At 35.8% G+C, this 27,690-nt stretch overlaps 1 protein-coding gene across 3 annotated transcripts in view; it reads left to right on the top strand.

The window, feature by feature from the left end:
* The first annotated feature begins 3,217 nt into the window (after window positions 1–3,217).
* The window catches only part of LOC131436904 (LIM/homeobox protein Lhx5), a 107,871-nt gene continuing 83,398 nt past the window's right edge, over window positions 3,218–27,690 (top strand). For all 3 annotated transcript variants that reach the window (XM_058605880.1, XM_058605879.1, XM_058605881.1), the window contains exons 1-2: window positions 3,218–3,945; window positions 26,643–26,838. In XM_058605880.1, the coding sequence (XP_058461863.1) occupies window positions 3,903–3,945; window positions 26,643–26,838 (239 nt within the window). In that variant the 5' untranslated portion in view covers window positions 3,218–3,902. The remainder of the gene's footprint in view (window positions 3,946–26,642; window positions 26,839–27,690) is intronic.

Genomic DNA, 27,690 nt, shown 5'->3' with positions numbered 1-27,690 from the left:
GAAAATTGCAACAGATATTATCAAAAGACTGCCAATTTGCCATATTTCTTCAGTTCGTCGAACTGAATCGATTGGTATATGACACTGTCGAAGACAAACATGGTGGTGGAAGAGAAAAAACTTTCAAAGATGAACGACTAGAAGCATTGCTTGATGAAGATTCGTGCCAAACCCAAGAAGAGCTTGCTGAATCATTGGGAGTGAGTCAGCAAGCCATTTCAAAACGTCTCAGGACCCTGGGCATGATTCAGAAAGAAGGAAACTGGGTACCGTACGTGTTGAAACCGAGGGACATCGAGCGCTGTCTATTTGCATGTGAGCAACAAAAAGCAAGAGAAAATCGTAAGGGGTTTTTACATCGAATCTTAACCCTCAGGGTACGGACTATAAAAAAGTTACGTTCAGTACGGACTGGGTTAGCCTAACCCGGCGACTTTGATTGGGTGTATATCGAGCTGTACTTTGTCAATTTGAATAATTTTTTTTTATTTTGTGTGAAATTGTCTCAAAAATATAATAGAGTTGTCAGATTAATCATTTAACTGATTGAAAAAAAATTATAATGAAAAATGTGAACGGGTCTTGAATTTTTTTTGTAAAAAACGTTTTTTTTTCAAAATGCTGTAACTTTTTGAAAAAAAAATATTAACATTGTATAACTCGCATTTGAAAGGTAAAAATTAGTTCTTACAAATGTCCATAACGGTTTTTTGATTTATTCCAAAAACTATATTTTTTTTGAAAAATGAAAATACGCGTTTTTTCGATTTAGCGAAAAAACGTTGTTTCGTTGATTTATGATGATAAAGGTTAAAATTAATTACTTTGAGCGTAAAAAAATTGTTTCTCAGATATTGTTGAGTAGTATCATATAAATAAATACCAAACATAATTGTTAAAGGCGAATATTTATTATTAAAAAGTTACACAAGTCATGTTACATAATATTGCCGCACTCGTAGCACAGTTTCGCTACGGTATGAAGGGCGGCCGCGTTTGCGCGGCGGGGCGCCTCTCGGAGCAGCTGCTTCTTCTTCGCCTGACAATGGCTCTCCTTCAGATTCTGCGTCTGTTTCAGAATCGTGAGAACTTTCCTCTTCCGCACCTACGGCGTCGTCGGTGTCACTGTCATTCTCTGTAACGCTGTCCTCCTCGTTTTCCTTGTACAACTCCTCCAAAGCAGCAACGCTTCGAGTGATTCGACGCGTTGCCATGTTTTTAATGCGTGTTCTTTAACAAAAAATTACAAGAAACAAAATTTAATGAGTTATAATTCACTACGAGCAGCAAAGATTTCGATATAAGACGTACGTTCAAGTGATTGAGATCTACTACAATACTTCGCTTACACCATGTACAACGCGTTATTTTGAGGTTAGAATCTACAAAATTAAGTAAAGAGTACGTATTCTTACTTACCTTTTTATTCCTCAGCGGCAAACAGACGAAAATTAAAACTTAATTTTTTTGAAAATTTTGGATTTTGTAACGTTCGATACGGACTGGGTGTACCACACCCGAGCACAATGTTTATATGTGTCTAGCTCGGACACAAAGCGGAGACTGACTCTGCCGCTTGGGCCTCTAATAGTGTGTACCTATAAGTTTTTCCCCCCCCCTGGTCCGGACCCCCCTCGCCGATTTCTCTTCGTATGGCGCTTCTTTCAAATTTCGCTCGGGTTACGGTAACCCAGTCCGTACCCTGAGGGTTAACCGGCGATGAAAAGTGGGTTCGATACGATAATCCTAAACGCAGAAAATCATGGGGAAAGCTTCTTCGTCGAAGGCAAAACCAAATATTCACGGCGCCAAGGTTATGATTTGTATTTGGTGGGATCAGCTCGGTGTGATTTACTACGATTTCTTAAAACCGGGTGAAACCATCACAGGAGATCGCTACCGAACACAACTGAACGCAACTGATGCGCCTTAGTCGCGCGCTAAAAGAAAAGCGGCCACAATATCAAGAGCGACATGACAAAGTCATCCTCCAACACGACAATGCTCGGCCTCACGTCGCAAAAGTGGCCAAAAAGTACCTAGAAACGCTGAAATGGGAAGTCTCGCCCCAAATGCCATATTCCCCAGATGTCGCCCCTTCTAACTTCCACCTATTCCGTTCGATGGCACACGGCCTGGCAGATCAACATTTTCAATCCTTCGAAGAGTTGGAAAAACGGATTGCTTCATGGATAGCGTCAAAAGAGGACTTCTTTTTTCGAGCCGGGATCCGAAAATTACCGGAAAGATGAGAGAAAGTTGTCGCGACGGACAATACTTTGACAATACTCTGTAAGCACTTTTTCTCAATAAAGCTTTTAATTTTGGAAAAAAAACGGCGGAAGCAAAGTTGTACTCCAGATATATATATATATATATATATATATATATATATATATATATATATATATATATATATATATATATATATATATATATATATATATATATATATATAAGGTGAACTACAATAAAAGTTATGAACAGAATTTCATCATTTTCGCGCTTTAAACAAAAACATAAAATCAGAGAAAGGTAACTTGTTCTTATTTTGACAAATACATTTTCCTACACATTTACCACTCATTCTTTTATCTAGCCGTGCATCTTCATTTGATATACATGCTCTTGAATGTGAGCTATAGTGCCACAAAAGCATTTACCCGGTGGAGCAAAAGGGACGATGTCACGCAAGTGTCATGTCTCTCGATGTAGGTTTTAGTCCTTTTTCTCAATATTGATGCGAGATATGCTTCAGTCTTATTGAACACGGAAGCGGTACGGGAAAGACAGAAAGCATAACACCTCTTCTCTCGACAGCTAGGAACTGAAGCATAAATACATGCTCAAAGCTAACATAAGTTGCACCAGACCGATAATGGCGAAACTGGGAACAAAAGTTTCTATGGAAGAAGATAGGAACGTGAGAGTGAGAGAATAACGACGAAGGCGATATGAAAAAAACGCTTGGTAGTCATTTCACAGAGTCACACCTCAAAAGGTAATTGAGGCAGGGGGTGTCAACAACTCATTCCATATGCAGTTGCGATTGGGTAAAATAAACAAACCCAAACCAGCTTCCAAGTTGCTAAGCAACGCCCCTTTTCTGGGTTGCTTTTTGCACTCGTTCTTTCTCTCTTGCTCAGCTGGGCAAGTGAAACACCGCAGAAGGCACTATGGCGTTTATGGAGAACTTCGTCAGTCTCTATTCGTCTATTGTTCGCGTCGGTTGTGGCACGTGTGGCGGTTCATTCTGATTTTAAACTGGCTTTTTCACGTGAGCTGTGAGTGATTTGTCATGAGTGCAGTGCCCAGTGTTTTTTTGCCAAATGTTATATACTGCGCGCATATTCATGGTGAATGTGCTGCCACTAAGCGGTGAATAGCAGAATTTATTTTTGTGTGCTTTCTCTGGATTAAAGTGACTAGGAGTGAGAGTATTCTGTTGAAATGTTTGCCTAATTTTTGGTATACTCACATGTGAATATAATGTTACAAGTTATGGGTGTTTGATTTAAATGCGTTAAATTGGACAACGGTAGCTACATGTAGTGAATGTATCGATTATTTGCGCAACTTTAGAAGAATTAGTCATACACATTTAAGATTCCGTGAAAACAAACTGAATTTGCTTCGAATAACTCGAAAACTGGATAAGCTGAAAGCATGGAACGATTGTAAATTGTGAACTATCTATTGTGGATATAACTTCCTTCTCAGATATTGGGGTGCTAACGACACAAATAACGGAAACCGTAATTCCACAAAAGCCTCGGAGAAACACACGCTTCAAAATTTTAACGGAAAACACCAAAACGCCCCCCAGGGCTGTCGCACTGGCGTCTTATCTGGGGGAAGGATTCTCGGCAGTAGGTGCTCGAGCACCACCAGCAAAAGATCTAATGGCGTTTGGTTCAGTATTGCAACACAACCAACACAACATAGGTAGGAGCTCAAATTATTCCGAGTAGAAATTTTCTTTTTGGCACTAGAATATGACATGAACTTACTTTCAATTTCGTCGAACTAAAAACTTTTTTTTCACATTTGAGCAAATTACAGCCATTAGTAATTTAAAATACGTCATACTGATGAAAAATATCCAAGAGCTCGAACAACATAGCTATTATTCTATATAAGATCAAATCAAAATTAATTAAGGTTCAAGTGGACATTTCTCTGTGACAGATATTGCTAAAACTACTCAACTTTATAAAATTATGTGCCAGAGTTTGTTTAACCTGTTTACGAAATGCTTAGGATCTTCACGTCCGAACCTTTCACCATAAAATAGTATCTTGTAATTGTACATGGCATTACGTTTTGTTAAGTAATGAGTCTTGTTACAAAAGAATTGTAGCTACCATGCATCTGTTTTATTTTGTTTATTCCTTTACATAATACACATAAATCTTAGCGCTAAACGTTTATGTAGAACGCAAGTTTCGTCCTTATCATTGTAAATTTAGTTGTTTCGCATTGCTTGTTATAAATTGGCATCATTTGTTTTAATAGGACGGATTTTGCATAGTTGATACGATATTGAATTGTACAGAATGTAACAGGATATCGTAGTTGACGAGAAGTTATATAAAAGTATGTTCTGATAGAAGCTAGACCGAGTGAACATGAGACATAGGTATAAATGAGATAGTTTCCTGTTTATTTCTGTATTATAATTATACCGCAGAAAGATCTTTTGATCATCTCCGCCTCTCTTTTCTTACACTAAATATTTAAGGTTTATATATTATTTAGGTTTTAAGTTTATATGGAATTTAATATGAGAAAACCAACTTTATGTTATCTGGACCCTCTAGGCTCTAAAATTAATTTTTCGTAGGAAATTTATCGAGGAAGGAAACCTTCGACATTTATAGGAAAAGTTATTACAAAAAAAACGATACAAGCTTCGAACAAAGGCTCATTTCTTAATATATCCAGAACCACTGCGGCTAGTGGTCGTATTATGATTTAACTTTCTTTTATTATACACTAAGGTCGTTTTAATGCGGTTTTTATGCGAATTTTTTATGCAAAGTTTCAGAGTTATGCGGTTTTTCTTTATGCGAATTTTCAGAGTTATGCGTTTTTTTATGCGAATTTTCAGAGTTATGCGGTTTTTTATGCGGTACGTAAACTCGCATAAAAAAGACTTCAGTGTGCTATGACGCTTGATCTGGGTTTTTTTATTTCTTCGCAATAGTTACCGGTTTGTGGTAAAGTACACATGACTACGAAACGCAAAATAATTAATGAAAATTCTTTTTCAGTGACAAGCCATGTTCCAAAACTTACTGTGAAGATACATACAAGTTTAACTTTTTTGTTTGCAAAAAAGAGTTTTTGGTGTGTTCGGCAATATTTTAGATAAACTCAATTCTAATAGCTTCCTCGAAGTCATAATCTGTATATTTTATATAGTTCAAAATATATGGACGATGCTATTTTATGCAAACAAAAAATTACAATTTACATGACTTTTTGGTGTCTTTACAGTATGTTTTGGTTTGTCACTGAAAAAGAATCTTCATACTAAGCTGAGTAACTATCGTGAAGACATCGAACAACTCAGATCAACCATTATAGCACCATAAAAGAAAGTTAAATCATATTACGACCACTAGTTGGAGTGGTGCTGGATATACTAAGGAATGAGACTTTGTTCTGACCTTGTGTCGGTTCTTCCTTAATATTTTTTTCTACAAATGTCGGATTGTTTAGCAGTCTTCGAAAAGTTTTCTTCCTCGATAAATTTCGCGCGAAGATAACACATGTGCTGATTTCTAGAGTCTACAGGGTGATCCCTTGATGATTTTTTTTTGCAAAAAGTCTGTTGCCTCACACTAAATCCCATACAAACTTTAAACCTCGAACGCGAAAATATAGTTTCATCGATCAAGCTAACATTTTGCAAAGTACAAACCTTGTCCCACCCTAGAATCTATAAAGATGTAGATCAATATGTCAATTCGATGAGCTGTCCTGCTGAGGTGCTGGCTATGATTCTTCCATGATTAAGTAATGGTTGTTCTCGACGAGTTGCTCATGATTCCACACCGACACCCTGGTATTTTCCAGTATACTTTCTAATTGCACCGAGTATTGCTTGACCCCTTCTTTTAGTATAGTAGCGCTTATCGACATTTCAATTTTGAACCGGAAAGTTTCAAAAGAATAGTATTCTATTATAATGGGTTTAGTGTACACAATAAGATATAACCAGCAGACTGAAAAATATAAACGTTAAATGAGAATATTTACTTTTTTCTGTTTTGTAACTTTCCTAATGAATTTTCAAAGCCTTCAAATCTAATAATATTTCGATGTCAAAATTAATGACAGGTTCGTTTTTAGATGACAGTTTGAGCGAAAAATCTTAAAATATGATTCATTCAAACTTGTTCGAAACAAGTTCTGGTTGTATAAGTAAAAAATTAAGCAATGATTTCATCATCCGATAAGTATTTACATCAAATAGTTGCTTCTTTTGCTTCTCTATAACACTTGACATTCATGTTATATGACATATGTTAATTGAATCACATTATCTAGAAATTATCTAGAAACGATTGATTTAATCTGGACCATTCGATAAGTAATGAGTGGTGTGAATTTTGCAATGAAACGGATTCCGGTTCATGACCGTGGTTTAGTACGGGCAGACAATGTTTGCTTAGGATCAGGAAGCTCATTACTATTCATTAGGTTTGGACACCAACCAACGATGAGAAAATTGTTCTGCAGTTACTAAAACAAACGAAAACCAATAGAATTCCAGCGGTGAAGGCAAATGTGAACCAATATTCATTGATCGATCTGAATAATTCGATAAGAACGGTTAAATTTGATCACACCGTTAGGGTTTTTAGCGAATAAATATTTTGTTTTCGTGATTAGTCCGATTTCTACTCATTTCATCATTTAATCCGATGTTGAAATTTTCTCCGGAGAGATATTGAAAATAACACAGACAACATTATCCCGGGTTTGATGTTCAATGCTTACTGGTCTTACAAACCAGTTTTCGTATGTTTGAGCCCTAACCTCGAAAGATTGTTCAGTAAGATTATATTATTTTATATATTATATTATATTATATTATATTATATTATTTTATATTATATTATATTATATTATATCATATTATATTATATTATATTATATTATATTATATTATATTATATTATATTATATTATATTATATTATATTATATTATATTTTTCTCATATTGAACCATACATTGTTTATGAGTGATATAACTCTAGCAGTATTAGGATTTACGCCGCTACTTCAGTAGTGTACATACGTGGCATATTAGAAAAGTAAGGGTCGTTTTGTCTTAAAAAAAACATAATCATAAGAAATATATTCTACAAGTTTACTGCACTTTCCAACATAGTCTTCGATCAATTCCAAGCATTTTCGTGCCACTAGTTCAGCTTCCGTTACCTCACTGCTCAGAACCTCACCGTCTGCAAGTGGAACCTGTTTTCAGAGTGAGAAAATTCATTTGCCTTGGCACCAACTGATGATCATATCGAAGTTTTTGTTCGCCAGAGAAACAGTTTCATCGGTTTGCATACTGGACCTACGACTTTGTCATAAACATTTGTTCATCAAGTTTTCAAATCACGACACCAAACTTTTCTTCACTGATTACAGTTGATTCATAAACTAGGTATAACAGGAGGAAGCAACCAAGTAGTAAATATTGTTCTTGTATTGTACTACTTAACTATTCTCGCAACTGCGCACTTTGTTTGCATGATGTGTAACAAGTTTCTTGTTTGATATGTTTCACAGCAGTAATATTTGTTATGTGAAATCCGTATATGAAACTGCTCAAAGGTACAGTCAGTGTAAACCCGATGTAGAACTTAATCTTTGCAGACATTTGAATCGGTTTCACAAGCAGTAAAATTAATTATTTTCACATTTGTTACAAAAAATTGTGCTATCAATAGTCTAACATATACAACAAAAAAAAACTGTTCTGTAACAATTGTGAAAAATGTCAATTTCAACAAGTTTTAATTACTACTTTGATTACGATTATCGCGGACATTCTTTACTGTACGAACAGCTTGGCAAATGATTGCTGAATCAAAACAACACCATAAATAGCTGAATGAGTAATAGCGAAGGTGCTTAAGGAAGCGGGCGGTGTGCTAGTCTGACTTTACTTGAACGGTTTAATTTGTAACAACGTACCTTCCAACTCCTAGAAACTTGGAAAACATTAATTTTAAACGTTTTAATTTAAACATATTGTCTGAAGTGTCCCATCAAAGAATACTAGATCTATGTCGTGTTATCTCCCTTGATAATTTACTGTTTTTAGTTTTGTATAACACAATAACAAATTTATAAATAAATAAAACTCAATAATAAACAATTCTACTATTCTACTATAGTTTTTTCGTTTATAAAGGATAACACCTAGAGGTCATTCACCTTTTCAGGCCAGAAAATCTTTGTGACCCTATGTGTGGAGTTGGAAATCGAACATTTGTCGCAATAAACACGGTTTTATTTTATACGGTTTTAATGGATATGACACTCGTATTTTTTGTCAAGCAACGTTCAATTGGTATTTGTTACAAATTACTTCATATTACAAATTATGCCGAATTTTTCTAAATGAATTTAATACAGTGTTTAGGATCGTGTTATAACACAGTTGTGCTCATTGCAGATTTGTTTAACTGTAAGTTGAAATTACATTCTGAATGGTACTAAAAATACTTAATACTTATCAATGTTACATTAAAATCAACTATTGATTAATTTATTTTTACCTTTACGTCAGAGGTGAAAATAGGCCCATTTTGTGCAATCGTGAATTAAAAAATTGAGCAACAAAACTGAAATTGAAATTATTTTCTAAATTGTGGAAACTGTAAATTACACAGAGTAGTAGCAGACCTTATGCATACCGCGCTCTTTTGATTGCACTTAGACAAATTTGTTCTCTTTCTTAGAAGACAACCAAGCGCAAGCGAAGAACTTTTAGCTTTAGCGCATTTATGTACTGCGGCAGAAATGATTGTACAACATTTCGTACGGTATCAGCGCAAGAACGAGGTTCGAGTGAATTAACTCTCTGATAAGTCCTCGATAACAAATATAACATTTATACAACTTTGTAAGAATATTAAACCCTACATTTTTTGCCAGTTGTGTTTTCTGAGACTTGTTCAATCACTTTTTTTGGCGCACGGCGCAATTGTTAATAATTAGATTTTCAAAAGTGGGAAAAAGTATCTGTAACTATTCAATCATTATAAATTTAAATGAAATTAAAACTGGCGTATAAATGAACACAAAGAGTTTATAAATCTTCAAAACACTCATACATTTCAAATTACCTTTTATGTCGAATATATAAACAGAATCACGAATATAGTTAAAAAATATGTCGAGTTTGATTTTTCTGCTCATTTGATGGATCGTTTTGCTGAGAATCTACGAATAGATTAGGCATCATTCTTTCAATTTTTTGCTTCTAATTAGAAAACGATACCCATATGTAAAAGATCCTGCCGTAGAATTCTTGAACTTTACAGACAGTGAAACTGGTAACTTCGAAGATACTCTTGAATCAGGGCTGGAAAATCAAGATAAAAAAATCATTAAATCGTAATCACTAGCGAAGATGATCGCTTGTGACCTTTCCCAATAAAGATCACTCCTGATCTAATCTTTTTAAGATCAGTTGATAGGTGATCTTTGAATCACATTGATCAAAATCAATCCTGATCTTCCGTCACACAAAATCGGTAGTGATTTTGAGTTACTATTATCAATGATTCCTTTAAGATGAAATTACTGGACGATTCGATCAGCTTTGAGCATTATGAATGAAAATGTGAACAAGATCAGACAACAGTGCCGATTGATTTACGTCTAAAATCGTTGATCCCGATGAGAGGTGTAAAAACTAGTGACAACAGGGATCATACAGGGATTTTTAACTAAGGATAACGCATGTCAATGAGACTTTTAAAATCGTGGAAAATTGCCAATTTCGTATCTTTGGGAAGTTTAGTGATGGGTGATAGAGAATTTTGAAGGAGCATGAACAACAATGATTTTTGTCAATTTATATGCATGAAGGTGCTCAAAATGGGGAAAATGGTCAATTTGTAACTTTTAAGAATGCTCCTTTAAGTGTCCTTATCACTAGAGTTTTGAAAAAATCAGTTTTATACGGCACGGTTTACGAAGTTGCAACACATGTTCTCGTTAGTTCGCAACCTGTTGTTGAGTTCGCAATAAAATGAACACTAGATGAAGGGAAATGAATGCTGGAATTAATCAGTTTGGATCGTAATCACATTGATAATGTTATTTAACAGATTTCACTGTGCAATAGCAAAACGCAATACAACATTAGTAAAAAATATACGACAAAAGACTTTGTTTTATTTCCAGCTGGTTGATGCTGATGATAAAGTTCATGCACTATTTAGATTAAACCCAATGAAACCCCATTTTTACATGAATTTGATTTAAAGAAGTAACAGGAGCGCATCGTTCGAATGGTGCGTATCAATTTGCGTAGCAAAATCCTGCACTCCTGTTACTTCTGTGTATGACATTCAAGTTAAATAGGGTAATATTATTCAGATGCATAGCATGTTTCGTGATTGAACATGTTTTTCTTATTATTCTAATTATTATTCATCGCAGCATGTATGTTAATATTATTAGCTGTTATCATTGATGGTATTATTCCACCACGACGGTATTGCTGAATAAATTTCAAATACATCACGAAGCCTGGAATTCTGATGCGACCGACGAAATAAACTCACCTAACGAGCCTAAAATTATTGATATCGGAGTAGTAGTAGCATTAAAACGAGCATCACTGTGTTGAAATGTTGTTTCCGAATCAGACAGTGATACTGATAACGATGAAGACATTTTTAAATTTCAAGTAAAACCAAAATTTATCTTATCGAAAATCATTCGTTTCAAAATTCATTATAATATCTAAAATAGATATGTGATTTAAAAAAAATTTAACCCTACCGAATTTCATCCGGATACGACTTACGTTTCCGGAGTTACAGGCTGATAAGTATAAAAATTTCATTTTCAGGAGCATGTTTTATACATGACACGGAAAAATCGAACTAAACTAGCCGTATAATTTTTCAATTAAACATTTTTGGTTAGTTGATTACCAAATACACTGGTTTTACAACACAACATTAAGTCATTACAAATGAGATTTTCTGTCATTTGATAAATTAGGTCTTCATCGTATGAGGGATTAAGTCACCTGTAAAATTCAATTTTTTTGGTGTGTATAAGGGTTTGACTTCCGGTTCCGGTGTCATAGAGTGAGTGTTTATGAAACTGCAGCTCGCAGATTTTCACAAATATAGACTCAAATGAAAGGTGTTATGGTCTCATAGACTGCTAATGGTTTTTGTTTGTTCCGGTTCCGGAAAAACAGGGTGGAGTGTGTTTATAATTTATACCGTCATGTAGAGCAAAAATGCGAAAGAAAACGAAGATTTCCTATAAACTTTTTATAAATTAGAATGGTTATGCTAGTGTAGGCTCATAAAACTATTTTGTTGTTCTTAAAGATTCAAATTAAATTTTTTGATAAAACCCTTAGTAATATTTGTGAAAACATGGGTTATATGAGCAAGGCATCATTACACCGCTAGGTGGATTAAAACAAGTTTTTACCTGATATACACCTTGCTACTGTCCACGATAATCTTGCCTATATTATGGAACTCAGAGAATCGGTGAACAAATCCTCGCAAACTGCCAACAAAGGATCACCAAGCAACGAGTAATAAATATCTGCCAAATGTATTCATCAATCAAGCATACGAAACCACAATGCTCAAAGAAAAATGCCCGTATGCTCAGGATATATTTCACAAGTCTTATCAAGCCAAAAAAACGAATCGTCTGAAAATAACAACATCCCCGGGCAATTTGTTTCTGCTGTCATCCATGCCTTCAAACACTTACACCACTTGGCTGTCGTTCTATCCTTCAAAAAGGGTTCAAGATGATGTAGATAGTAAGAAAACTTGGGAAATTTTGCTCTTGATGGGCAGGAACCCGCGGGTTCAGGACTTTTAAACCTTAGGCAGCCAAATTGATTACCGTAATCGATTTGGTTGATGTTTCGAAAGAGTAACCGCGAGACTCAAATGATTGCTACCCTTACACTGTCAATGATGTCTTCCGGCGGGGAACCTGGACATCAATCTGGGTGAAACAAAGTTGGCGGCACAAACCGGTCACGCATATGGGATAAATATTTATTTCTTTTGTTGGACTTCATTTTTGTTTATGTAGCTGTAGAGTTATAATAGCCGGTGCTCATAACCGGATCTAGGCATTTTGAATGAATCTGTGGAAAGACGTGGTTATTGATGAATTCCTTGAGCTGTCAATCATTATATCAGTTATGAAGCAACATCTGCTCCTGATCTTACTCATCAGTTAGCTACTGAAGCACAAGCACGCGGGGTTTTCTCACCGTAGGGCACCCGTTGATGCGGTTTTATCTGTATGCAAATGCCCCAAGTGTTTTAACCGATAATTATCGATCTTTGAAAGCGTTTTTCTTGTCCTGTTTATTTTTTTTTTGATACCTCCTAACACGCCGAACGTGTTCTTTGTATGCTTTGCAGGCTGTTGTGTTTGGAGTTGTAATCGTTCAGGTCGATAAGTACACGTTATGGCTTTATCAGGCGTGGTCATGTCGTGTAGGATAGTGTGACCTCGGGCTGATCAAAAAGTTTTGTGTAATAGGGATTAATTACAATAACTAAATCAATAGTGAGTTTGTCATAGTGTTGAAATATGCACAAGTCCAATGAAGCGGACATTTAGTATATGTAGTCGACGTTTTGTTACAATGAATTTGGAAATGTTCGTCTGCTTGTATTTGTTCTCATGAAACCAGACCCTGTCAACTTGAAACGAAATCAATCATCAGTTCAGCAACACCATCGCACGGCATCACATTCAACATATTATGTCAATTGTATGAGTGCGCAGTGCTGCTATTTTGGCGCGCACGAATTTGACATTTCTCTCCCCTACTTCTATGTACGAGATTCGATGCAGACTAGTCTGAGCTCGCCAAAAAGTGGTTCATGGTATTCCAATTTTTAATTTTAAGTATGTTTGTAGTCCAGTTTAGACCCAAAATCATCTCAGCTCCATTAGTCATCTCATATGCGAAAACCATTAGTTAGAGTGAGATCTATTCTTGAGTTTACTATTGGTACAGTAGTCCCATACCCGAAATAAGTTTTGTTTTATCTTTAACTCAGAACCTATGAATTTAATTTAACATATAAAAGTTTTAAAGAAGATATCTGAATCTTAGGTACTTACTTGCATGTAGGTAAAAATGCTGATAAATGAATTTAGGAACCAGCAGATGTTGCACATTGAAAAATGGTTCGTGAATTCAATATCCGATCATCTAAAAATTGTCTGTATAATTTCAACTGATCTCGATCATGAAATGAGTAATGAAGTCGTCGCGACAATGCCACTTTGAATTTTATAAAAAAGGAAAAAGGAGTTGTATTTGATTATATTTTAATCTATGTTTAATCGATAATTTTAAACAAGTTTAATTGGATCAACACATCTTGATAAAGCCTGTCCACATAGAATTTCGATCACCAAAATATTAGCAACAAAACCAAATAACATATTTCAACAAATCGTGTAGTTCAATTCAGAATAAATGAAAACCTGATATATTGATGTTGAATACATGAAGTATTCGAAATACGTATCTGTGAATTAACGATTATTGTACATTTCAAAGTGTTGTTGTGTATAGTGACCTGAATATAGTAGAATTAAATAGTGTTAAAATATTATTTGAGTAAAATAGAAATTGTGTTGAGTCACATTTAAATGATATATTACAATTTTTCCATCGCCGCTCGCAATGACTGGTTGACGTTTCTAATACACTCTGTTATTCCTGAACCGGTTCCAGATAAAGTAATACATCAAGTTACTAGATTTTTATACCTAGCAGCCTGTTATTCGCAGATCCATCGTATCTGGATAAAATTTCATACCATTCTATGCGATTGTAAGGCATTTCATTTTAATCTTACTTACTTTAATGGTGGACATCTTCGGAACACGACCGAACGATTTATAGCTTTCCAGGATACTCGATCTTGAGCCGCCGTTGCAACCTCTTCGATTCCGCACCAGCGAGTGCGAGGTCTATCCCGCAGTCGACGATCTCTCTCAGGTTCTCTGCTGAGCATCACGTAGGGCATTCTCTCTTACGGTATTCTTGCTACATGTCCAGCCCACTGTAGTCTGCCGTGTTTTATAAGACTTCCAATGTCCGCATGTTTGTATACTTGGTACAACTCACGATTCATGCGTCTTTCGCATTTCATTTTAACCTATCCTTCAAAAATTGGTCGAGCAGTCTCTGAGAATATCAAGTGCAGATTTTTCCACCTTAAAAAAATTTCTAAATCGACCTCAAATCTTTTCCAATTTATAGTTTTTATCAGTAGACGGTCAAACAAACCGATTTCGGTTATTCTTTTAAGAATCGAAGAAAAATATTTTGAAGAATACCACAGTTTTATATATGATAGTATGATTGATATGAGAAAGGCATCATTACACCACTAGGCGGATTTAAACAAAGTTTTATTATTGTATCTCGTTGTCGCCTTTTTTTGGGGGGAGAGGAGCTTCCATATTCATCCAGCGAGGATTTTCATCCATAGCTTCATCGTCGCTGTTGTCGTTGTCAGAATTATTGGTTGCAGTTGCTAGTTGGTTCGATGATAAAAGCGTTTTTGAAAGAAGAATACAGGATTTATTAGTTACGATTGCTAAACGGTTGAAGGTGTCTTTTTCGCAGTTTCAGTGCAGGGTTTGCAGTAGTGAGTAGATTATTCGCAAAACTGACATGTAATCAGTTGATTTTCGTAGGCTACTAGTGATTTACAAGGTTGTCTATCACCCTGTCCCTAAATTACTTAAGGTGGAATCACCTTATTTAGTCAATGCACAATGCACGCCAATTCTGATACAGGGGAATATCCACTACACGTTCCTTCGGATGGAATTTTTTTTTCGTGCTGAGACACATTTTTCGAAACTCCGCACGTGATGAAGTCTGCAACGACCTGCTCTCTGATGTGAATACACGGGACAGTGTCAAAATGATACATGAAATGGTGTTGGCCGAAAGTGCGCAAGCTAGCAGAGTCATCAAGGAGTAGTACTGCGCGCACTCGCTACATTTTTGGCGAGATTCTGGAGATGAAAGATGCTGAAGAACTTACACTACCACTACAACTACTTTTTAACTTATCACTTAATAAATGTACTTTTCCTAAAGCATGGAAATCTTCCTTTCTTGTACCAATATTTAAATCTGGTGCAAAATCTAACATTTGGAACTACCGTGGAATAGTCATTATCTCATGCATTCCAAAATTATTTGAAAAAATTGTAAACGACAAACTTTTTCATCAACTTAAAAATGTAATAACAAACAAACAACATGGCTTTTTTAAAGGCCGCTCAACTACAACAAATCTCTTAGAATTTATCACATTCACACTGAATGCAATGGACGCCGGCAACTACGTAGAAACTCTTTACACTGACTTTAGCAAAGCCTTCGACCGTACTGACATACCATTTACTCTACACAAACTACAAAAATATGGCATAAAACATACTCTTCTGGAATGGCTCAAATCATACTTAACGAATCGTGTACAGGTAGTCCGCTTCCAAAACATTCTGTCTGAACCAATTAATGTAACTTCTGGCGTACCTCAGGGTTCTCACTTAGGGCCTCTCCTTTTCATTTTACATATAAACGACATTTCCTTCATACTCAAAAATCTGAAAGTGCTTATATATGCAGACGACATGAAACTCTTCATGGAAATTAAAAATATATAATAACGCTATAATATTCCAGAACGAAATCAATCTATTCCACATTTGGTGCTGCAAAAATCTACTCCAACTCAATGTAACTCAATAACAGTAGGAAAAATGAAACTATATCCACAAACATACATCTAGGAAATCAACTTGTAGAAAAATGTAAAATTGTAAAAGATTTAGGCGTAATCTTATACTCCAAGCTCACTTTTGTGGAACACTACAATACCATAATCAATAAAGCTAATAGCATGCTGGGCTTTATTAAATGCTTCAGTCATAACTTTCAGGACCCATACACAATTAAATTATTATACACTACATATGTCAGACCTATTTTGGAATATTGCAGCCTAGTATGGAATCCATACAATATTATTCACGAAGAACGCATCGAATCTATTCAAAAACAATTTCTTTTATATGCACTTCGTGAATTAAACTGGACAGCATTTCCTCTACCATCATATGAAGCACGCTGCATGCTCTTGAAGAACGCCGCGACCTTGCAATGCTTTATTTTATCAGCGACATTATTTCTCAACGCATTCAATCACCTTCTTTATTATCGCAACTAAATTTTTATACACCTAGGTTATATCTATACAAAAACCCGAACCAGGAAATTATTTTTAGAAAGAAACACTAGAACAAATTATGCAAAATATAGCCCAATCAATCGTATAATGCGCCACTACAATCAATATTGCGATCATCTTGACCTTTGTATGTCCAAAAATTAAATGAAATTCCAGCTTAGTCGTAGAAATAATGCGTAGTATCTAAGTAAACATTGTAAACCATTTATATGTAGTCTACATTTGCTTGTCGAAAATAAAAAAAAAAGATTACCTTGTCGCTGAGAGCCGCACGTGCTAATCGGATCAGTATCACGGATGATTTTTAATTGGTTCATCCATTATGTCTTAACGTATAATATATCATACGCAAACATATCTGCTTTTCAAAACATGTTTACTGTGGAACTGCAATACCCAACAGCTTCACGATAACAAAAACAGAAAAACCACACTACGCAACTGCTTTTTGTGCTAAAACTACAGTATTTTGGCACATTTTATTGCATTTTGATCCTTGACCATTGACCACCAACTGCTATAAATAGCAGTGCAAAAGTAAGTCGTATGATGCTTTGTATTTATTTGTCGAATTATGTACTAATACTCATATCTTGTGACAAAACATGAGCAGAGACTTTAACAGTTCGGCTGAAAAGTTCGTATCGTTTAATATAAACACACATTTTTTTGCCAAAATTCGTTTTTATTATTCAACATAATTGCCATCAGAGGCGATACAGCGATTATAGCGATCTTCCAACTTTTCGATACCATTTTTGTAGTACGATTTGTCCTTTGCCTCAAAATAGGCCTCAGTTTCAGCGATTACCTCTTCATTGCTTCTAAATTTTTTACCAGCGAGCATTCTCTTGAGGTTTGAGAACAGGAAAAAGTCACTGGAGGCCAAATCTGGAGAATACGGTGGATGAGGGAGCAATTCGAAGCCCAATTCGTTCAATTTCAGCATGGTTTTTCGTTGTTGTTTTTGATCGATTGTGAGCTCACGCGGCACCCATTTTGCACAAAGCTTTCTCATATCCAAATATTCGTGAATAATATGTCCAACACGTTCCTTTGATATCTTTAGGGTGTCAGCTATCTCGATCAACTTCACTTTACGATCATTGAAAATCATTTTGTGGATTTTTTTCACGTTTTCATCGGTAACAGCCTCTTTTGGACGTCCCCTGCGTTCATCGTCTTCGGTGCTCATATGACCAGTACGAAATTTTGCAAACCACTTACGAATTGTTGCTTCGCCCGGTGCAGAGTCTGGATAACACTCACCAAGCCATTTTTTGGTATCGGCGGCACTTTTTTTCATCAAAAAGTGTGTTTTATCCACACACGAAATTCCTTTTTTTCCATTTTTTTCACAATAACAAAAGTAGCTTCACTCAAAATGCAATATCTCACAAACTAATAATCAGACAGCTGTCAAATTTATACACGTATCTTTTGAAGGTTGGTACTAACTGAAAATGGTATGGATTTAATTCTAGTGGCGCCCTCTCATAGAAACGATACGAACTTTTCAGCCGATCTGTTAAAAAGGTTATATATATACAAAATCCGAGATAATGTGTCAAACAATGTAAAATTTGATGCTAACATTTGTGTGTAGGATATATCATACGGTGGGATAATTTCGTTTAGAGAAGACTCCGAACAGTAGTTTTGCGCTTTGGCAATGTTCGCTATCTATTTTCCTTTTTTATAAATATAAAAAATAGGTATAGCATTCGCTCATGTTTTGGAAAACTTTACCGAGAACCGGAGAGCGAGTATGTGGGCAATTTATAGGCGTGTTTCTCAGAGATGGCTGGACCAATTTCGACCAACCAGGTTGCAAATGAAAGAAATTATTTACGCTATTGGTTTTGCTTTTAAATTTTATGATTTATCCGAAAGTATCTAAATTTGGAATTGGGAATATGCAGTCTTCAAGGTCAATTGCGACAGACATTGTCAACCAACTGCAATTTTTGACATAAAAGTTTGTATAACTCGGAAAATAATCAGATCCAAAAACAAAAAGAATAGCGTATATACTTCCTGGAAGACCTTCCATTTGCAACAAGTTTGGTCAAAATCGGTGCCGTCCTCTCTGAGATGATAAGTGTTTGTTGTAAGAGTGCCTATGACCAGAGTGACGACATTTCATCCGTTCTGTAGGTAACAATTCGAAACATTTAATCCGAATGGTTGGCAGTTTCGTTAGCTTTACATTGTATTTGATAGGTCGTCTGCTCGTTTGAAACAAAGCTGTCGTCACTCAGGAAAAATGTTATGCGGAATTAAGCCTATAAATGACTACTTCTAATAACAACGATTTTCGCTTAGGCATTAGTTAAAAACCATTAGAAAACCTTCCAGTCCGACTAGAAGAAACTGTGATAGAAATTAACGTTTCGATTATTGCGAGATTTCAAGAGAAGTGTTCACCTTCAAGTGAAAGAAAGAGAAGAAGAGCTATTTAGTCCAACGTTTCAATAACTTGCCAAATTTCGTTGAATAGTAAATGGGGAAAAATGGATATATGAAATATTTCGCTCATGCTCTTTGGTGTTTTTCTCAACATTGAAATTCTGAATAGAAAATCTTGATAGAAATATAATTTAACAATATGTGTAGGTGTTGTAATTAATATATTTGCTTAGAGAGTGTTTCCCGGCAAAACTTTTCAGACCCACATATCCACATCATCTTCCTCAAATGATACGGAAAAACTCACCTGGAATTGTTCTTGGAGTTCCCCAGTATGTGCACTATTAAACGACATCAATGGTAGAATGCACATGGGCTATTACTAAACATTCCTAGCGGGGACAGATGAAATAAAATATCACTTAAGAATTCAGCAAAATTAATTCGGTTGTAATATTAGTTGGAAAATGTGTTAATTATTAGATCAGAGAAAACAAATGATTGTTGAATGTAAGTTATGTTTCTCGAAAGTTAATAAATTTATTGAGAAACATATTCATTCAATTACACAAAAAATTGTAGTAAAAATCTGATATCGTTAGTAATTGTAGCCATAAATTTCCAAATAACTTGGGGAACGTGCCACTTGCGCTACTTAGTTCTGATTCTGATAGATCAAATGGTAAATCTCATTCTTTTATTGTACCGGCATAGAAAAAAGCACAGAAATTTTACTTAAAGTATCTGTAGATGCTAGTATGTGTGTTGAAAAATTACAACTGTTCTTTCTCTTCCCCGCGGACCCAGACATATCAAAGGAAACGGCCAACATCGATCGTATTAACGTTATCTAGAAGATTCTTATGTAATATTCAACCCTCCTACCACTACCGATCGTCATTTGAAGGCTGGATCTGCCATATGTCGATCACTAGGACCAATTATTTAATGAAATTATCCTAGTGTTAAGTAATTCATTCATTTTCATAAATACTACAATGGCATTCTTTAAAAAGTTTTTCTTCGAATCTTGAATTGGTCCGTTTCGTGCATTGTCGTTCTGTTGTTCCGGAGCCGGAAGTTAGATACGCACAAAATATTTAATAGTAGCCTATAGGACCATGACACTTTTCATTTGAGTCTAAGTTTGAGAGAATCGGTTCAACCGTCAGTTCCAAGTTCCAAGAAGCAAGTTCCATTTTTTGTCACTATTGTAGATACTTCCGGAACCGAGAACTGGTATAGCCAAAATTGATTTTGAGCCAAATTTTAATGAATTTTTCCATGTTTGACATTGTTGCTCTAAGTGATGGATTACAATTTAACTAACAAACTTCACTCTGTAATTCCGGAGCCGGAAACCGGATCAGATCCAGACAAAAGTTGACTTCATCGTATGGGACCATAATACATTTCATTTGAATCTGAGCTTGTAAAAATTAATCCAGCCGGTTCTGAGAAATTTTGGTGATTTCCGGAACCGGGGACTACTAGCTAGACCTACTGCTGAAGAATTATACGGCAAGTTGAAAATGGAGAATGTTTATATACAAAAAGGAATGTATTTATAGAAAAACGCTCTTGAAATTTAAATCGGACCTTCGGGACTCGGTTCAAATGTCGGATTTTACAATGATTATACAGCCTTTTTATTTTAAGAAAAGCAGAAAGGTTTCGTGTCGATTGGTTTAGTAGATTTTTTATCGTGAAGGGAGCACTTGGGCCACTAATTATTTTGCCCCGGACGCCGCTGATCTCTGCTAAAATGTCTATCGATTGAATCAATAGACATAAATGTTTTAGAGTACCCCCAATAAACCGATACGATCTTCAAATATCTTTTCTGTCTAGTCATTTCTGCGAAATCAACTCTTTTTTGAAACACTTGTGGTGATGCAGAGCATTACTCGATCGCTAGCAGAGCAATTCCAGAAAATAAACGGCAAATCAGTGGCTTGTTAAACCGGAAAAAAACCACGAGTTTGAGTCTTGTCTCTGTGGTATTTTTTCGAGAATTTATATTTCTGTTATACGTTTCGTCAGTTCTTTCACAATACGTTCTCCCGTCGGGTGCTGGTAAAAGTTACACTGGGTCCAAAGCGACTTAACGTCTCAACGAACAAAAAAAAATCGATTGGTCAATTATTGTTTAGCCTTATATGTTGCGACGGCAGTAGCTATTTAATTTTGATCCCATTTCCGTCTCCGGAAAATTGGGTTGTTCTGTGTAGTTGCATGAATGAGTTGTGAATGATGATTATACACTTTAAAGTTTAAAACTACTGCAAATGTTAGACATTCTGATATAGATGAAATGTTATCAAGTTCAGAATAAAAAGTGTATAATTTTGATCGTTGTTAATATAGTTGTAAGACTGAATATTTAACAGTTAACAGCTCCTAAAGCAGTTAGCTTTGATGAAGGATGATTGTTTCAGTTATAATAGATTAGCATGGCAGTTGGTTTGTTGTTAAAAATACGTATTATCAATATTGATATTATCTTTGGATGTCTCGTTATAGAATGTTTATTTCAAGATTCACAATCAAAACTCTTAAAACAAAGTCATAAAGCCTCCTGTTGGTTTACAAACAACGCGCCTTTACGCTTACGATTAAGCCAACGTGTAGAGTACAGACCGTAGTAAAACGTACAAATAACCGTAAATTTTTAATAGCTGAAGTAAAGTGTCCTTTTGAGGTTGGACAGTGTTGTGTAGGGCAAACGAATAACTTTTTCAGTAGTCTCGAGTTATTCTGACGTTCGCCTTACGTGCGTCTTTTTATTCCCGGTAATAAACCACTCACATCATGTTATGGCTGCCATTCTATTCGTCCCTTATTGTGGTAGTTCTTTTTTCTTTCAGTGCTTTGTCGTTGGTTGCCAAGGACTAGCAAAGATTTATCGCTTCCAAGATGGCTTTCATGTGCGAGCGAAAAATGCGAAACAAGAAGGAAGCTCTTATCGATAAAGAGGAAATGTTTTCCATCTAGAAACTCGGAGAAGGTACTGGTACTGTCCCTTCGTACTAGAAAGAAAGCTAACGAATTCAGCTTGCTATGCTGTGAAGCAGGAAATGTCGTTGCTATGTTACTACACTGGTTGCTCAGACCTCAGTGAAATCATGCGCACTAGTGCTGTCGAATTTCATGCATTCATTCCCTTTAAAATGTTGAATTTAATTTTCAATCGATCTCTTATACGTACATAATATTGGAAGACTCCTAGTCTTCGACGATGAAATGCTCAAAGATTGATACACAGCCCACTCGTGCAAATAATATTGAAATTCAATTACCTGTTCATTCTCTTATTTACTTCTATTTATGCGCTAAGCGTCTCCATCGATAAAGGAACGATAGACTGAAATCGCACTAGTGATCTCATTAAGCTTAAAGTTTTCACGCCGAATGCAAATTTTATAGCATCTAAATGAGGCTACTGTAATTGAGATCGATGAGTTTTTTCGTATAGGTAGATATAGACAAATTGAGAACAAATTATTTATGCATATATTATTTGTTTCATTTAGTGTATTTTGTATTTTGTGTTCCACGATGGTAGTCCGTAACATAAACGACAAAATAAGTGTTCCGACGGCCGTAGTTTGTGGATGTGAAAACAAATTCGTTTGCTATGAAAACGAATGTTGCTTTAGGAAATTATTTTTTATTCATTTTTAAATACGAGCGTCTAACGATCGCAGAATTTGAGCCTCAAACCAAACAGGAAAAAATGTCAGAAATATACCATGCCTTCCAGCTGCCACATTGTTAAAAAATCAGAGGGAATCTCACCCCAAAAACAGTATTGTACTTCGGAAGTGTTGGTAAGCTAATCCACAAAGCATAACAGATACCTATCAAAACATGCCTGCTTTGATATCCGCTGTCATCGGAAAGATCAACTGCGTTCTTGATAGTATCTAATTTCGGCCTTCAAGCCAACCTTGAAATCGATGAGGGTTCCTAACATTGCAGAACGCTTTACAGCTAACGTTACCCATGCTGCGGCTTGTTATTCCTGCTGTAATAGAAATTCCACATGGCCGTTAGCGAAAATATTGTTTAGTCCTTTTGAATGAGATTTGATCGTAGCAATTCTTCAGGTTTTATATGATGAGAAGGTGTCAAAGTAAAAAAGCTTAAAGTTTCGTTTCGTCTAGAAAAACGGTTTCGTCTAGTAAACGGTATACAAAGCACATGAACATTGCTAATTGGTTTGAAGATAATCAACAAATTTATAACAACTGGATATTCAAATATGAAAACTGAGATTAGCATCTTATATATCTTATTTCTTTAGAGATGGTTTTCAATCACTAATCATTACGGATATTTTAAAATTAGCGCCATGGCACTAATCCGCTGTGATAAATAAAACCATAATATATTTGTGTGTAATATTGTTAAAATTGCTTCAGAACTAAACTTTCTAGTTACACTTGAATTATTTTATACTGTCCCGGGTAATGTAGTTCCCGGAAGTTATTCACAAAATTAATAATACAAGATTATTCATCAAAATCGATATTGTCCCCTTCAAAACACACCTCATCGACTGCAACACACTTATGTCAGCACTTGATCCAATCCTCGATACATTTTTTATATTCAGTTTTCGGTATGGCCATCAGAGCCATCTGTGATTTTTCCATAATCTCATCTCGGCGTTCCACGGAGCAGTTTCTTGAGTCGACCGAATAGGAAAAAGTCGCAGGGATCCAAATCAGGTGAATTCGGTGGTTGCTGAATGGTATTCGTTTCGTCTTTAGCCAAATGTTTACGGATAACGATGGCATTGTGTGACGGTGCGTTATCGTGGTGCAAGATCTACGAGTTGTTTACCCACAAATCTGGTCTTTTTCAGCGAATTGCTTTACGCAAACATTTTATAATGCCCAAATAATACAGCTAATAATCAATTTGCGACCTACGATTATCCATTATTCGATTTTGTTGATGTTTTCGTCGGTTTCCGATGCCGATGGCCTACCGCTTCTCTCATCACCATTCCACTGATTGCCACTGATAAACGACTGTTTTCTTCTGAGTATCGTTGCCAAAACACTCTTCTAATATTTCCAATATCATCGCAGCATTGAAACCGTTAACCGTTAACGCAAAATTGAATGCAAACTCGTTGTAGTAAATGCAATTCCATTTTTAAAATTATACAAAATCGAGTGCATGCACAATCGTAGATGTACGCAATACAGCGAGTTTTTACAAATGACCAGGTATCAAACTGAAAATTTGATAGAACATCAATGACACATGTGGCAACCAAAAAATTGAATAAAAAAATTATCGGATGACTAAGAGCGTAGCATAGTGGTGATTGGATACGTCACTTATAAGATTATATGTATTCGCCATCAAAATTGACGAAGAATCTCATATGTAGTAATTTTTGAATAAGCCTAAGTTTGTAGAAATCCGTTGAGCCATCTCGTAGAAAATTGAGCGAATGATGAAGATGGTCTGCCGATTACGTCGCCTCTAAGATTATCCATCATATTTTATTTCCAAGCCAGAAGTGTCAGCCATTTGATCTTCGAACTTGATCAACAACCCAATAAAAGCTTTCATGCGAACCCAAGATTAGTAAGATAAATTAATGATTATTAAAGATTTAATAAAAAGTTGGGATTGTCGGTTACGTCACCTATACCATTATATCTCGGGAGTCGGGAGAGTCATCTACCTAATCTTCGAACCTGATTAGTGCCTCGATAGTACATTTTAAACGATTTTAAAATTGTTGAATTGGTTTAGTCTTCTCCTGAGGCGAGAATGGCCACTTTTCGTTTTACGCAAAAAAAATATAACAGAAAATAACATTTTAATTCCGAATGCTATACTATTCGGAAGCTACAACTTTCAGCTACAAAACACATATGGTTTGAGAAACACATCCCTTTTTTCAGGCGCAATCTAGCTTTGAGTGCATCAACCTCGAATTTCAAGCTCTTAAAATGGATGGAGCGAAAATAACCATTCTTATTTCGACATTTTCGAATCTACGAAAACAATCAGAAATAATCAGATATTATATGTAAATGAAATTTTAATGCTTTATTCATAACTCACCTACGTTTCGTAGATAAAAACTATTATTTCATCTAAAAATGACTGATTTTGTTAGGGAAATATGAAAAATGATGAGAAAGAATATTTCAGATAAATGGAATTGTTTTTGAGTTGAGATCAAAGTTAAAATAAAGAAAAGGGGACACTTATCATCTAAATCACTCTCTAGCTTTTAAAGTAGGTGTTCCTATTTTGCGCTTATAAGTGCGAACGGTTTTACAGAAAACAAGTCCTTTCAATGCCCCCCTCAGCTTCGTTTCGGTTTTGCGAAGTCAGAACACAAACAAAAATCGGAATCGGAAAACTCAGTAATTTGACATTCGAACCTGATCAATGATGCAATAGCAGCTATTCAAACTCTAGAAAAGCCTCTTCCGAATCCACCAAGTGGTGGTATTCTTTAGGGATTTTTCTCTCATGCAAATAGTCACTTTGAAACATTTATACGATTTTATCTTCAGAGAAAAAAATATTCACCATTCATGAGCTTTAAGTTTAAGATTTTCGAAATTGGTTCAGGTATCTCCGACTCCTATAAGATAACATCTCCCTAACCGGAAATGTTTACCATAACCCTTTCGAACTTTATCAATGACATCATGATAGCCTTCTCCGAGAAAAGTAAGCCAAAATAAAAACAGTGTGGTTAGTCGGTTACGTCATTTTTGCCAGTATATTCACGTCACTAACTCCATTATATCTTTGGAACCGGAAGTGACGGCCATTTGAACTTGATCAACGAATCAATGGTAGCATTTAGACGAACTTGGTTTTATTGTAATCGGTTCAGGCATCTCCGAAAAAATGAGCGGAGGAGAAAAAGTGCGTTTTGTCGGTTATGTCTCTTATATCATTATATCTTCAGAATCGGAAGAGATAGTCATTCGATATTCGAACTTGATCAATGACTCAATAGTAGCTTATTGACGAGCTTTAGCTTCTTGACATCAGTTTAGTCATCCCCTAAAATATTGAGCAAAGAGAAAAAAATGTGTTTTTTCTAGAGGTCTCCGACAAAAGTAGTTTTTTTCAACAATAAAAAGATAAAAAATGCTGTTTGTCGGTTGCGTCACTTATACCATCAAATCTTCGAAACTGGAAGTGTCAGACATGTGATCTTCGAGGAAACTGATCATCTATACGCATACAAGATAGAAAGAATGTATTTTTGCAACCTCTTACTCTCAGCAAAAATCATTAAATTTAAAGGTGACGCAAATCCACCTATGACTCCATTCATAAGAATGTTATTCGTAAAATTGCGTGTTTCTGCACTTAAACATACGTCGGAATTTATTAAATATGTGACAGATGTGAAAATGAGTCATTTTTTAGGTATGCATATACATTCGAAAGATGTAAAATTGCACGTTATGTGTAGGATTAAATGCTTCTTAATGCCAAGGAGTCAATACTGTGCATACTTCACTCAATAAATCTTTCCATTTAACTGTTCAAACGGTAGCTACTAGAAGTTAACACCCTGATTGATAGTTCATTTTTAAGTTTATTTCGATGTCTTATTTATCGAGTGTATTTATCATCTTATTTATCTGTTTTCTTCTATCCGTCTCGGATAATTACAGGTCGAGGCGAGCCGCCATCCGGGGTCGCGGACCCATGCGCCGGATGTAACAAGCCAATCCTAGACAAATTCCTGCTGAACGTACTGGAGCGGGGCTGGCATGCGGCGTGTGTTCGGTGTTGCGAGTGTCACCAGCCCCTCTCGGACAAGTGCTTCAGTAGAGAATCGAAGCTCTACTGTAGGAATGACTTTTTTAGGTAAGCAGCAGTAGGTAACTTCTTCATATTAGTCTGGAAATCTGACATCAAAATAAAACAGTGAAACAACTCATTCAGGAGCTCGTTTGCCGATAGCGACGATTTACATACAATATGTACTTATCCGGTAGTGGTGGCTGAGAAATAAATGGGCTTAAAGATTATAATTATCGGCATTCGGAATCGTGCATTCATCTTCGCCAACACACTGAAAGTTGAGAACGCCTCGAACCGTAAAAGTGTGCTCGCGCAAGACCAAAAAATGCAAGACCTCGACATAAACATTAGCTGGGAAGATCTGAATGATGAGATTGATCCTATACGGTAATTTATATTCTGCTTCATCGCACTGCTCTGCTCTTGTTCAGAACGGTTGCGTTGTCGAGAGGAAACATCTTACCCAGACAGAAAAATGGGTGTGTTTTCAGGCGAGCCAAGAATGATATACCGCAAGGGTTGGCATTTTCTCTGATCGCACTTTAGAGTTTTGCCAAAGTCAGGCAAGATTTTCAAAATATGAATACATGATAAATCACATGATAGTTTACCTACACGTTCGAAAGATGTTGAATGAATCTCGAGTACTTTTGGGTTGAACCCGTCTACTGCAGTCGAGATATATAATTATTTCGTTAAGATTATCACATACACTTCCTTTCCCATGACTGAACAGGCATTGATCAAACACTGGTATCGTGTAGGCTGAAGATTGAGCGATTTTTTTGGAGATTTGAGAAACTTATTGAGTTGCGCTCTACACACGACCACGGAAAGTTATTTTTACTAGAAAAAAATTCATCCCATTCCTTCAAGAAATCCATTCCTTATTCTACAATAAACGAACTACAGTCA

The sequence above is a fragment of the Malaya genurostris genome, chromosome 3 (genome assembly GCF_030247185.1).
Source record: "Malaya genurostris strain Urasoe2022 chromosome 3, Malgen_1.1, whole genome shotgun sequence".
In the NCBI taxonomy this organism is placed as follows: domain Eukaryota; kingdom Metazoa; phylum Arthropoda; class Insecta; order Diptera; family Culicidae; genus Malaya; species Malaya genurostris.
Note: the sequence above shows the minus strand (reverse complement) of the source record. Positions and strands in the feature narration are given on the sequence as shown.